This window comes from Heterocephalus glaber, unplaced genomic scaffold, assembly GCF_053883595.1.
Source record: "Heterocephalus glaber isolate CG9 unplaced genomic scaffold, H.glaber_assembly_v1.0 deba00001538, whole genome shotgun sequence".
NCBI lineage: Eukaryota > Metazoa > Chordata > Mammalia > Rodentia > Bathyergidae > Heterocephalus > Heterocephalus glaber.
This window is the reverse complement of record NW_028258333.1, coordinates 910,940-923,117: the sequence shown is the minus strand read 5'-3', so window position 1 is coordinate 923,117 and position 12,178 is coordinate 910,940. Positions and strand designations below refer to the sequence as shown.

Below are 12,178 nucleotides of genomic sequence, written 5' to 3'. Positions count from 1 at the left end.
GACAGAGCTGTGAATCGGGAGCTGGATCCCAGACACACTTCTGCTACTGACCAGCTCCATGGCGCCCGGCAAGGCGTCAGCCCCCAGGCACACACAGTCCTCACCTGTGAAACGATGGGATTGAACTAGTGGATCAGTAAGGTCACTGCTTGCCTTGAACTTAAGTAAAACAGGCCAGGTGAAGAAAACACAACTAAATCCCCAAGGCTTAACCACGATCCCTAGGGTCCTCAGCTTTTCTTTTCCATTTCTGTCCAGGCAGTGCCTCTGTTTTTCTCAGGTTCAGACAGGATAGGGTCTAACTCCATCACCTGTGCTTTGGCTAAAGGCCTTTTATGCCAAACCTATTGTATTTATAGAGCAAGCCTTTGAGTCTACATTCATCTTAGCTTCATCCAAAGCTAAGAGTAGAAATCTGCTGGCAGTAGGGGAGGTAGGAGAGCCACCTCTTAGTTCCTTCAAAGCCCTGTGCCGTGAGTCACCCGGCTGGGACCATTTCAGAGAGTATGGGAGGCTCAGTCAAAAGAGGAAATGCAGGGGAGGAGATCTTCCTTCTCCCTCCCCTCCCTCCTCCTTCCTGAGCCCTGTTCTTTCCAAAAGAGAGGCCTGGAGGATAGGATGTGTGGGCAGAGTTCCAGGGACGAGGACCCATGAAGAATCTTCTTACCACTGGGGTCTGAGCTTCAGGTACCACACATCAGGGGACCCTGTGCCTCTCTGCTATGCAAAAGCTCTCTGTTATGCAGAAGCTCAGTTAACATCTGGTGCACTTTTGCAGGCAAACAAAACTCTTTTGCAAAGTGATCCTGACACACACTACCTGACAGTTATTTGGACTTCATGACAACTAGGCATGAGCAATAGAGTCTGTTGGTTTAGTTGGGTTGGTTATTCGGCTTCTCCCTCTTCTGGTGCTCTGGTATCTCCAGTGGACCCTTTCCCCTGTTCTTTTACACTATTCAACCCCAGTGTCTCATTCATGTGCACTTCTATACCCTAACATGCTCAGGGGTTTTAACTCTGCACCACAGGAGTTTCCTTCTCTTGGATCCATACTTCTGAGCTCAGGGATTCCCAGGCTCTGCCCTGGGACCCCAGGTCCCACCTCTCACAGGCCCTGGTCCCCAGAACTCTGCCCCTGCACCCTTCCTGTTCATCCTCTCACTGAAGACTCCCTGATCACTCCCAAACTTGGGAGCTCCATCCCCAGCCCAGGGGCAGTGGACCTTCACTCACAGATGAAGAAGGGAATAAGAAGCTTGAAGGAGAGGGAGAAGGAAAACCCCATTTTTCTTCCTAATGCCATGGCTGATAGTTAACTGAGCAAATGTGTAAATGAAAAACATGAATAAATATCAAGAGCATTGACCAGAGATTGAAACTAGACCCATATCTTCCACCACACACTACTAAAATCAAAATGGATCAAAGATCTAAATATTAAAACAGAAACACTAAATCTGCTAGAAGAGAATAGGTAGAATGCTTGAGGACATAGGAGTAGGCAAAGACTTCATGAAGAAAAACCAGACCACACAGAAAATGCTACAAAGAATCAACAACTGGGACCTTATCTTATTAAAAAGCTTCTACACAGCCAGAGAAACCACCAACAGAGTGAAGAGACAACCCACAATGTGGGGAAAAAATTTTACCATCAGATAAAGGACCATATATATCTAGAATATATAAAGCACTCAAAAAATCAGACCCCTCAAATTTAAAGATCCAGTCCAAAAATGGGCATCTGAAATGAACAGACACGTCTCAGATGAAGAAGTAGAAACAGCAAATAAATATATGAAAAAACTCTAATATCACTGGTCATTCGCGAGATGCAAATGGAAACAAAACAGAGATTCTACCTCATCCCAGAAAGAATAGCTGTTATCAAGAAATCAACCAATTACAAATCCTGGAGGGGATGTGGGGAAAAAGGAACCCTCCTCCACTGTTGGTGGGAGTGTAGACTGGTGTAACCACTGAGGAAATCAGTGTGGAGATCCCTCAAAAAACTAAAACTAGACTCTTGAGTCACTCCTGCACAACTCAGGTTCTGTGAGCATGTCGAACCCGGTCTGCGCTGCCTTTCTATCTTGTATTCCATCCTTTTGCAGTCAAGATGCCTGAGGAGGTGCACCATGGAGAGGAGGAGGTGGAGACTTTTGCCTTTCAGGCAGAAATTGCCCAGCTCATGTCTCTCATCATCAATACCTTCTACTCCAACAAGGAAATTTTCCTTCGGGAGTTGATCTCTAATGCTTCTGATGCCTTGGACAAGATACGCTATGAGAGCCTGACAGACCCTTCCAAGTTGGACAGCAGCAAAGAGCTGAAGATTGACATCATCCCCAACCCTCAGGAGCGAACCTTGACTTTGGTGGACACAGGCATTGGTATGACCAAGGCTGACCTCATAAACAACTTGGGAACCATTGCCAAGTCTGGCACAAAAGCATTTATGGAGGCTCTTCAGGCTGGTGCAGACGTCTCCATGATTCAGCAGTTTGGTGTTGGATTTTACTCTGCCTATCTGGTGGCAGAGAAAGTGGTTGTGATGACAAAGCACAATGATGACGAGCAGTATGCCTGGGAGTCTTCTGCTGGGGGATCATTCACTGTCCACGCCGACCATGGGGAGCCCATTGGCCGAGGCACCAAGGTGATCCTCCACCTCAAAGAAGACCAGACAGAGTACTTGGAGGAGAGGTGGGTGAAAGAGGTGGTGAAGAAGCACTCGCAGTTCATAGGCTACCCCATCACCCTCTATTTGGAGAAGGAATGAGAGAAGGAAATCAGTGATGATGAGGCAGAGGAAGAGAAGGGTGAGAAAGAAGAGGAAGATAAGGATGACAAGGAGAAGCCCAAGATTGAAGACGTGGGCTCAGATGAGGAGGACGACACTGGTAAGGATAAGAAAAAGAAAACCAAGAAGATTAAGGAGAAATACATGGATCATGAGGAACTGAACAAGACTAAGCCAATTTGGACCAGAAACCCTGATGACATCACTCAGGAGGAATATGGAGAATTCTACAAGAGCCTCACCAATGACTGGGAAGACCACCTGGCAGTCAAGCACTTCTCTGTAGAAGGTCAGCTGGAATTCAGGGCATTGTTATTGATTCCTCAGCGGGCTCCCTTTGACCTATTTGAGAACAAGAAGAAGAAGAACAACATCAAACTGTATGTCCATCGTGTGTTCATCATGGACAGCTGTGATGAGTTGATCCCCAAGTACCTAAACTTTATCCGTGGTGTGGTTGACTCAGAGGACCTGCCCCTGAACATCTCCCGAGAAATGCTCCAGCAGAGCAAGATCTTGAAAGTCATCTGCAAAAACATTGTTAAGAGACATCCTACCGAGGTCCCCAGTTGCGTGGAACACACACTGAATCAGCCCACTGGAGACAGGCAGGTCTGTGCATGCCCTACCAAGGTCCTGAGTCATGCGGAAGACACCGAATCACCCCGCTGCAGACAGGCAGCCACCTGATTCCACAATACAAAGATGCAGAGGACACCAGACCACCAGACCAAGGTACTGAGTCCCACTGTTCCCGGACTAGAGGTAGGGCTTCTGAGCCGTCGTCCCACTGCTCCTGGTCCAGAGGAAGGGGCTTCCCAGTCACCATCCCTCCCGCTGCTCCCAGCCCAGAGGAAAGGGCTTTTGGGCCACCTTCTGTCCCACTGCTCCTGGCCCAGAGGAAGGGGATTCTGAGCCACCATCCCACTGCTCCTGGTCCAGAGGAAGGGGTTTCCCGGCCACCATCCCTCTGGCTGCTCCCAGCCCACAGGAAAGGGCTTTTGGGTCGCCATCCTTACCACTGCTCCCGGCCCCTGTCCCACCTCACCTAGCTCAGAGGAGGTAATCCATCCAGGTGCTAACAGCCCCCCACCCCAGTCGAAATGAGAAAACACATAAATAAGTCTCAAAACCAGACTTCCAGATCACCTACAGCAACCCCAAAGGGAAATGAGATGGAACACTCTGATACTCAACCACCTGGACCCACTGAACTGGCAACAAAAGGGGATCTGGAAAAAATGAAATCAAAAATAATTTCTCAGATAACAGGAGAAATTGTGCCCCTAGTGCAAGACATGATTAATAAATCTAGAGAGGAGCTCAGGAACATGATGGAATCCCAACATAAGAAACAAATGGAATCCATAAAACAAATACAAATAGATTTCCAGGACATGAAAAACTCCATTGAAAGTCTACACAGCAGAATGAGCCAATGTGAGGACAGAATTTCAGATATAGAAGATAAGATTGCAATTAGTGACTAGGAAAAGAAAAATTGCTTCAAACTTATAAGGGAACATGAGAAATCAATCCAGCAGCTGTAGACGATGCAAAAAAGAATAACATAAGACTGATTGGGCTCAATGAAGAAATAGGAGAGAGTGGAGATGACATAAAAAACCTCTTCACAGAAATAATGGCAGAAAACTTCCCAAGCAGGGGAAAAGAGCTTGACATACACATAAGTGAGGCATATAGGACTCCAAATAGCCTTGATCAAAAAAAAATCTACACATAGGCATATAATTGTTAAGATTCCAGAAACACAACAGAAAAACAAAGTTCTCCAAGCAGTCAGAGAAAAGAAACAAATCACATACAAAGGAAAGCCCATCAGAATCACAGCAGACTTCTCAACACAAACCATCAAGGCAAGAAGAGCTTGGAGTGACATATTCCAAGCCCTAAAAGAAAACAGCCTCCAACCCAGATTGATGTACCCTGCAAAACTGTCTTCAAAATGGATGGAGAAATAAGATACTTTCATGACAAAGAGCACCTTAGGAACTTTGTGAATACCAAACCAGCACTCCAAAGAATTTTACACAATAGCCTAGGAACAGACATTGAGGATCACAACCCCAGGAAGCAAAGCAGAATGAACCCATCTGGCATGACAAGAAATTAAATGTAAAGGGGGAGAACCCAACAAAAAGAAAAAGTCATGGCAATGACAAGTCAATACGTTTCAGTTAGAACCATCAACGTTAATGGTCTCAACTCACCAATCAAAAGAAATAGACTGGCAGAATGGGTCAAGAAGCAAAATCCAACAATATGCTGCATACAAGAAACACACTTAATTCAAAAGGAAACTCATAGACTGAAAGTTAAAGGGTGGAAAACAATACTCCATGAGACAGGAACCCGAAAAAAAGCAGGAGTAGCTATCCTCTTGGCAGATCAAGTAGATTTCAAACCAACACTGATGAAGAGAGACGAAGAAGGACATTACATCCTTGTAAAGGGAACAATCCAAGAGGAAGAGATGACAATCATAAATATCTATGCACCAAACACTAGTGCACCCAACTATATAAAACAAATACTAATGGACATGAAAAGTCATATATGCACTAATACAATTGTAGTGGGGGACCTCAACACTCCACTGTCACAAATAGATAGATTAACTAGACTAAAAATAAGTAATGAAATACTAGAACTCGATCGAACTCTTGAACAAATGAACTTAACAAATGTTTACAGAGTCTTCCACCCCACAAAATTAGAATACACATTCTTCTCAGCTGCACATGGGTCATTCTCCAAAATAGACCACATACTCACACATAGAACATGTTTAAGTAAGTGCAAAGGAATTGAAGTTATCCCCTGTACATTATCAGACCATAGTGCGATGACATTGGAGATCCATAACAAAAGAAACTCAAAAAATTTCATAAACATGTGGAAATTGAACAACACACTTCTGAATAACCAATGGGTCACAGAGGAAATTAAAGAAGAAATCAGACAGTTCCTTCAATTAAATCACAATGACAATACAACATATAGGAATCTATGGGACTCAATGAAAGCTGTCTTACGAGGGAAATTTAGAACAGTGAATACTCATATTAGGAAAACAGAACGATCCCAATTAAACAACCTGATGCTGAACCTCAAGCTTCTAGAAAAAGAAGAGCAGGACAACCCCAAAGCTCATACAAGGGAGGAAATTATAAAGATCAGAGGAGAAATCAATGCAATGGAGACTAAGAGAATGATACAAAAAATCAATGAAGCCAAGAGTTGGTTCTTCGAAAGAATCAACAAAATTGACAAACCTTTAGCCAACCTTGTCAGAAAAGGGAAAGAAAAGGCCCAAATCCATGCAATTAGGAATGAAAAGGGTGAAATGACAACAGACCCAGCAGAAATCCAGAGGATCATCAATACCTACTTCCAGAACCTATACACCAATAAGATGGACAACACAGAAGAAATGGACAGATTCCTAGATACATATGAATTACCAAAGTTGAACGAAGAAGACCTAAAAACTCTGAACAACCCAATATCAACCAATGAAGTTGAAAATGTAATTAAAAACTTATCAACTAAGAAAAGCCTGGGCCCTGATGGCTTCACTGCTGAATTCTACAAGACATTTAGAGAGGAACTGCTGCCACTACTGTTTAAACTCCTCAATGAAATTGAAAGGGAAGCAATACTCCCAAATTCATTCCTGGAAGCAAGCATCACCTTGATCCTCAAAGCAGAGAAAGACCCAACTGAAAAAGAGAACTATAGGCCAATCTCACTAATGAACATAGATGCAAAAATCCTTAATAAGATACTGGCAAACAGAATGCAGAAGATCATCAAGAAGATCATACAACCTCATCAAGTGGGATTCATCCCAGGGATGCAGGGATGGTTCAATATACGAAAATCAATTAATGTAATACACTATATCAATAGAGCCAAGGACAAAAACCATATGATTATCTCCATAGATGCAGAAAAAGCATTTGACAAAATCCAACATGCATTTATGATAAAAACCCTACAAAAAATTGGAATAGATAGTCTCTACCTCAAATTGATAGAAGCCATCTATGAAAAACCAACAGCCAATATCATAGGAAATGGTCAAAAACTGAAATCCTTCACCCTAAAATCAGGAACAAGACAAGGATGTCCACTATCACCACTCTTGTTCAATATAGTTCTGGAAACATTAGCCACAGCAATTAGACAAGAGAAAGAAACAAAAGGAATAAAGATAGGAAATGAAGAAGTCAAATTGTCATTATTTGCAGATGACATGATACTCTATATAGAAGACCCCAAGAACTCCACCAAAAGTCTTCTAGACTTAATAACCAAATTCAGTCAAGTAGCTGGTTACATGGTTAACATACAAAAATCAATAGCATTCCTCTACACCAATGACAGACTCACTGAGAGAGAAATAGGGCAAATAATTCCTTTCACAATAGCATCCAAAAAACTGAAATACCGAGGAATCATCCTAACGAAAGAAATCAAAGACCTCTTCTCTGAAAACTATGGCATTCTGAAAAGAGAGATTGAAGATGATATCAGAAAATGGACAGACATCCCCTGCTCCTGGGTAGGAAGGAGTAATATAGTGAAAATGGCCATACTTCCAAAACTGCTATGTAGATTTAATGTAATTCCAATTGAGATCCCAGCACCATACTTCATAGACCTCGAGAAAACAATCCAAAAATTCATTTGGAGCAAGAAGAGACCCAGAATAGCAAAAGCAATTCTAGGTAACAGAGAAATGGCAGGGGGTATCACAATCCCCAAGCTGCAACTATACTACAAAGCTACTGTGATAAAAACAGCATGGTACTGGCAAAGAAACAGACCTGAGGACCAGTGGAACAGATTAGAAGATGCAGAAACAACACCAGACACACTCAGCCATCGCATCTTTGACAAAGGAGCCAAACACCCTCACTGGAGGAAAGATAGCCTCTTTAATAAATGGTGCTGGAAAAATTGGACTTCAACTTGCCAAAGATTAAAACTAGACCTATATCTCTCACCATGCACTAAGCTAAAATCAAAATGGATTAAAGATCTAAATATTAAAATAGAAACTCTGAACCAGTTGGAACAGAGGTTAGGGAGAACCCTTGAAGACATCAGTGTAGGAAAAGATTTTATGAACAAAACCTCAGTTGCCTGTGAACTAACACAAACAATCAACAAATGGGATCTCTTCTTATTAAAAAGCTTCTGCACAGCAAGAGAAACCACCAGCAGCGTGAAGAGACAACCCACAATGTGGGAAAAAATCTTCACCTGCTCTTCCTCAGACAAAGGTCTACTATCTCAAATCTATAAAGAACTTAAAAAGATCAGACCTCCCAAATTTAAAGACCCAATCCAAAAATGGGCATCTGAAATGAACAGACATTTCTCACACAAAGAAGTAGAAATAGCAAATAAATACATGAAAAAATGTTCAACATCACTGGTCATTCGAGAGATGCAAATGAAAACAACGCTGAGATTCCACTTCACTCCAGAAAGAGTGGCTGCTATCATGAAATCAACCAATAACCAATGCTGGTGGGTCTGTGGGGAAAGAGGAACCCTGCTCCACTGCTGGTGGGAGTGTAGACTGCTGCAACTACTGTGGAAATCAGTATGGAGATACCTCAAAGAACCAGGACTGGAAGTCCCATTTGGCCCCGCTATTCCACTGCTGGGGATCTTCCCCAAAGAATTAAAAGAATCATACCACAGTGATATATGTGCACCCATGTTCATAACAGCACAGCTGGTAATAGCTAAAACTTGGAAACAGCCCAAATGCCCATCAACTGGAGACTGGATAAAGAAAATGTGGTTTTTTTATAAAATGGAGCACTACTCAGCCTTAAAAAATGAGAAATTAGAGACATTTATAGCTAAGTGGATGCACATTGAGGCGATACTCTGAAGTGAAATAAATAGGACACACATGTGTATATACTGAATAGTTTCTCTGGTGTGAGAAACTGAAAGTGTAAATAAGCACTAAATGTATAATAGGTAATGTGAAATAGGAAGAAAAGAGGCAAAGGGGAAGGAAATGGGAGGGCTAGGGGAAAGGATAAAAGGGAATGGGATTAATATGAGAAAATGGAAAAATAGGAACTAAATCTTTGTAAATAGGGAGGACTGGAGGGGTTAAAGGGAGGGCTGGGCAAGGGTGAAAAAATAAGAACCAAGAGAGAATATGTAAAGGTGCAAATTTCCAATGATGAATGTCATTATATTATATACCTAAAATGTACCAATGATTAGAATGAATAATCGATAATGTAAAATAGGAAGAAAAGGTCCAAAGGGGTAGGGGTAGTGGGAGGGGCAGGGGAAAGGAAAGAAGGGAAAGGAAAAATGATGAGAAATGGAAAAAATGGAAATAAAGTCTTTGTAAATAGGGAAGGGTGGAGGGCGTGAAGGGAGGGCTAGGAATGGGGAAAAAATAAGAACCAAGATGCATTATGTAAAGGTACAATTCCCAATGAGAAATGTAATTGTGTTGTATACCTACAATGTACCAATAAAAGAATTTAATACAAAAAAAAATAAAACATTGTTAAGAAATGCCTTGAGCTCTTCTCTGAATTGGCAGAAGATAAAGAGAACTACAAGAAATTCTATGAGGCATTCTCAAAAAATCTGAAGCTTGGAATCCACAAGGACTCCACTAACAGGCGACGCCTTTCTGAGTTGCTGCGCTATCATACTTCTCAGTCTGGAGATGAGATGACATCCCTATCTGAGTACGTGTCTCACATGAAGGAGACACAAAAGTCCATCTACATCACTGGTGAGAGCAAGGAGCAGGTGGCCAACTTTGCCTTTGTGGAGCGCGTGCGGAAACGGGGCTTCAAGGTGGTGTACATGACTGAGCCCATTGATGAATACTGCATACAGCAGCTCAAGGAGTTTGACGGGAAGAGCCTGGTCTCTGTGACCAAAGAAGGCCTGGAGCTGCCTGAGGATGAGGAGGAAAAAAAAAAGGTGGAGGAAAGCAAGGCCAAGCTTGAGAACCTGTGCAAACTCATGAAGGAAATCTTAGATAAGAAAGTTGAGAAGGTGACAATCTCCAATAGACTTGTGTCTTCACCCTGCTCCATCGTGACTAGCACCTATGTCTGGACAGCCAACATGGAGAGGATCATGAAGGCCCAGGCCCTCCAAGATAACTCTACCATGGGTTACATGAGGCCAAGAAGCACCTGGAGATCAACCCTGACCACCCCATTGTGGAGACGCTGCGGCAGAAGGCTGAAGCTGACAAGAATGACAAGGCTGTCAAGGACCTGGTGGTGCTGCTGTTTGAAACTGTGCTACTGTCTTCTGGCTTCTCCCTGGAGGATCCCCAGACCCACTCCAACCGTATCTACCACATGATCAAGCTAGGTCTGGGCACTGATGAAGATGAGGTGACCGCAGAGGAGCCCAGTGCTGCTGTTCCTGATGAGATTCCTCCCCTCGAAGGGGATGAGGATGCATCTCACATGGAAGAAGTTGATTAGGAGCTTCCACTGTAGGAAACCTGTGCCCTCTGTATAGTGTCCCCACGGCTCCCCCAGCAGCCTGAGTGGCCCTGTCCCACCTCGCTCCCTCTGCTGATGTCTAGTGGTTTCTCCTGCCCTGTGTGGAAAGCAGGAAGCAAGAGCCTCAAGCCCCACCCCTCCATTATTTGACAGCAGGGTTGGATGTTGTGTACTGTGATCTTATTTTTTGTTTATTTTGTTCTGAAATTAAAAGTATGAAAAATAAAGAAGATGAAGTTTTATACTAAATAAATAAATAAATAAACTAAAACTAGAAGTTCTATTTGAACCAGCTATTTCCCTTCGTGGTATATTCCCAAAAGAATTAAAAGCATCATACCACAGTGATATACGCACACTCACATTTTCAGTAGCACAGTTTCTAATAGCTAAATCTTGGAAACAGCCCAAATGCCCATCAACTGATGAATGGATAAAGAAAATGTAGGTTTTTTTATACAATGGAGTACTATTCTGCCATAAGGAAGGATGACCTTCAGACATTTATAGCTAAATTGATGGACCTTGAGACCATATGCTTAAGTGAAATAAATAGGACACACATGTGTAAACGCTGTACTGTTTCTCTGGTGTGAAAAAATGAAAGTGGAAATAAGGACTAAAATGTATACTAGAGATTGGGAAATGGAGAAAAATGTTCAAATGGGAAGGAGAATGAGGAAGAAGGGAGGAAGAAAGGAAGGAAGGGACAAGAAAAAATGTGAAAATAGAAGGAAAAATGGAAGGGGCTTGGGATTTAGCTCAGTGGTTCCGGCGCCTGCCTAGAAGCTCAAAGTCCCAAGTTTGAACCCTAGTACAAAAAGAAGAAGAAGAAGGAGGAGGAGGAGGAGGAGGAGGAGGAGGAGGAGGAGGAGGAGGAGGAGGAGGAGGAGGAGAAGGAGAAGAAGGAGAGGAAAATAGAAACAAAGCTTTTGTACATAGGGAGGTGATGTGGCTTGCAAGAAGGTAGGGAAGGGGAAAAGAGGTGGGATTACCGTGTACAGGTGCACATTCCCTATGATGAGTGTTATCATTATGTATGCCTAAAATGTACTAATCCATGTTTTGCTATTTAAAAAAAGTATCAAGAGCATAGAATGAAACTCCAGAATCTGATGACACCTTTGAAAGCTGGCTCTTGCAGATGTTCCTTTTCGATCCAGTGGCTCAGCTGGGCTGTGACATTGCAAGCATGCCTTAGCATGCAGGACATGTTCATCCTCAAGAAGGGGCGACCTTTCACAAGAGAGCTAAAGTTCACAGTCCAGGTCTAGGTGGATTGGTGTGCAGAAAAAACAGAAAGCCAGAAAATAGATGAGGGCTGAAATTTCAGGAAGATGCTTTCTTCAGGAAGGAGGGAGTCTCTGAGTCTGGGAGTTCAGTATCATTTTGAGACCTGCAACAATGACTGTGCCCAAGGATGCTGTAGGTTGTGATCAACATAAACAAACAGCAAGAAGACTCTCCCTGATGTAAGTTTCTTCCCATTGTAGAACTAGACTGTTCAGTGTACCCACTCTTAACAGGGTGAAGGGAGAGCAGAGTGGCAGAAAACGTGAAGAGCTGAGAAAACAGGCCACACACTGTGGTGATTTCAAATAAAGCAAAAATATTGTCTGTGTGCATTACCCACCTAGAGGGGCAGCCATGTGCAATTTCCCAAATAAGAAGTCATCACGGTGCCTGCCTTTGGAAAGCAGGAGTGGAGACAAAGAGTCACTTCAGACAACTGCAATTTAAGTAAAACAACAGCTTAATAAAATGCCAGCAGCTCCCTCACTATTTAAAAACAGATGGGCTTTGCTACCCAGGAGGAAGGAGAATTTCT

At 42.9% G+C, this 12,178-nt stretch overlaps 1 protein-coding gene across 1 annotated transcript; it reads left to right on the top strand.

Moving 5' to 3' along the window:
* The first annotated feature begins 2,086 nt into the window (after positions 1-2,086).
* Positions 2,087-10,592, top strand: LOC101726120 (heat shock protein HSP 90-beta-like). Its single transcript, XM_013072358.3, is given in 3 exon segments — positions 2,087-3,343; positions 9,380-10,013; positions 10,016-10,592. Coding segments are annotated over 3 exon segments (2,169 nt in total). The 5' UTR covers positions 2,087-2,122; the 3' UTR covers positions 10,330-10,592.
* The last annotated feature ends 1,586 nt before the right edge of the window (positions 10,593-12,178 follow it).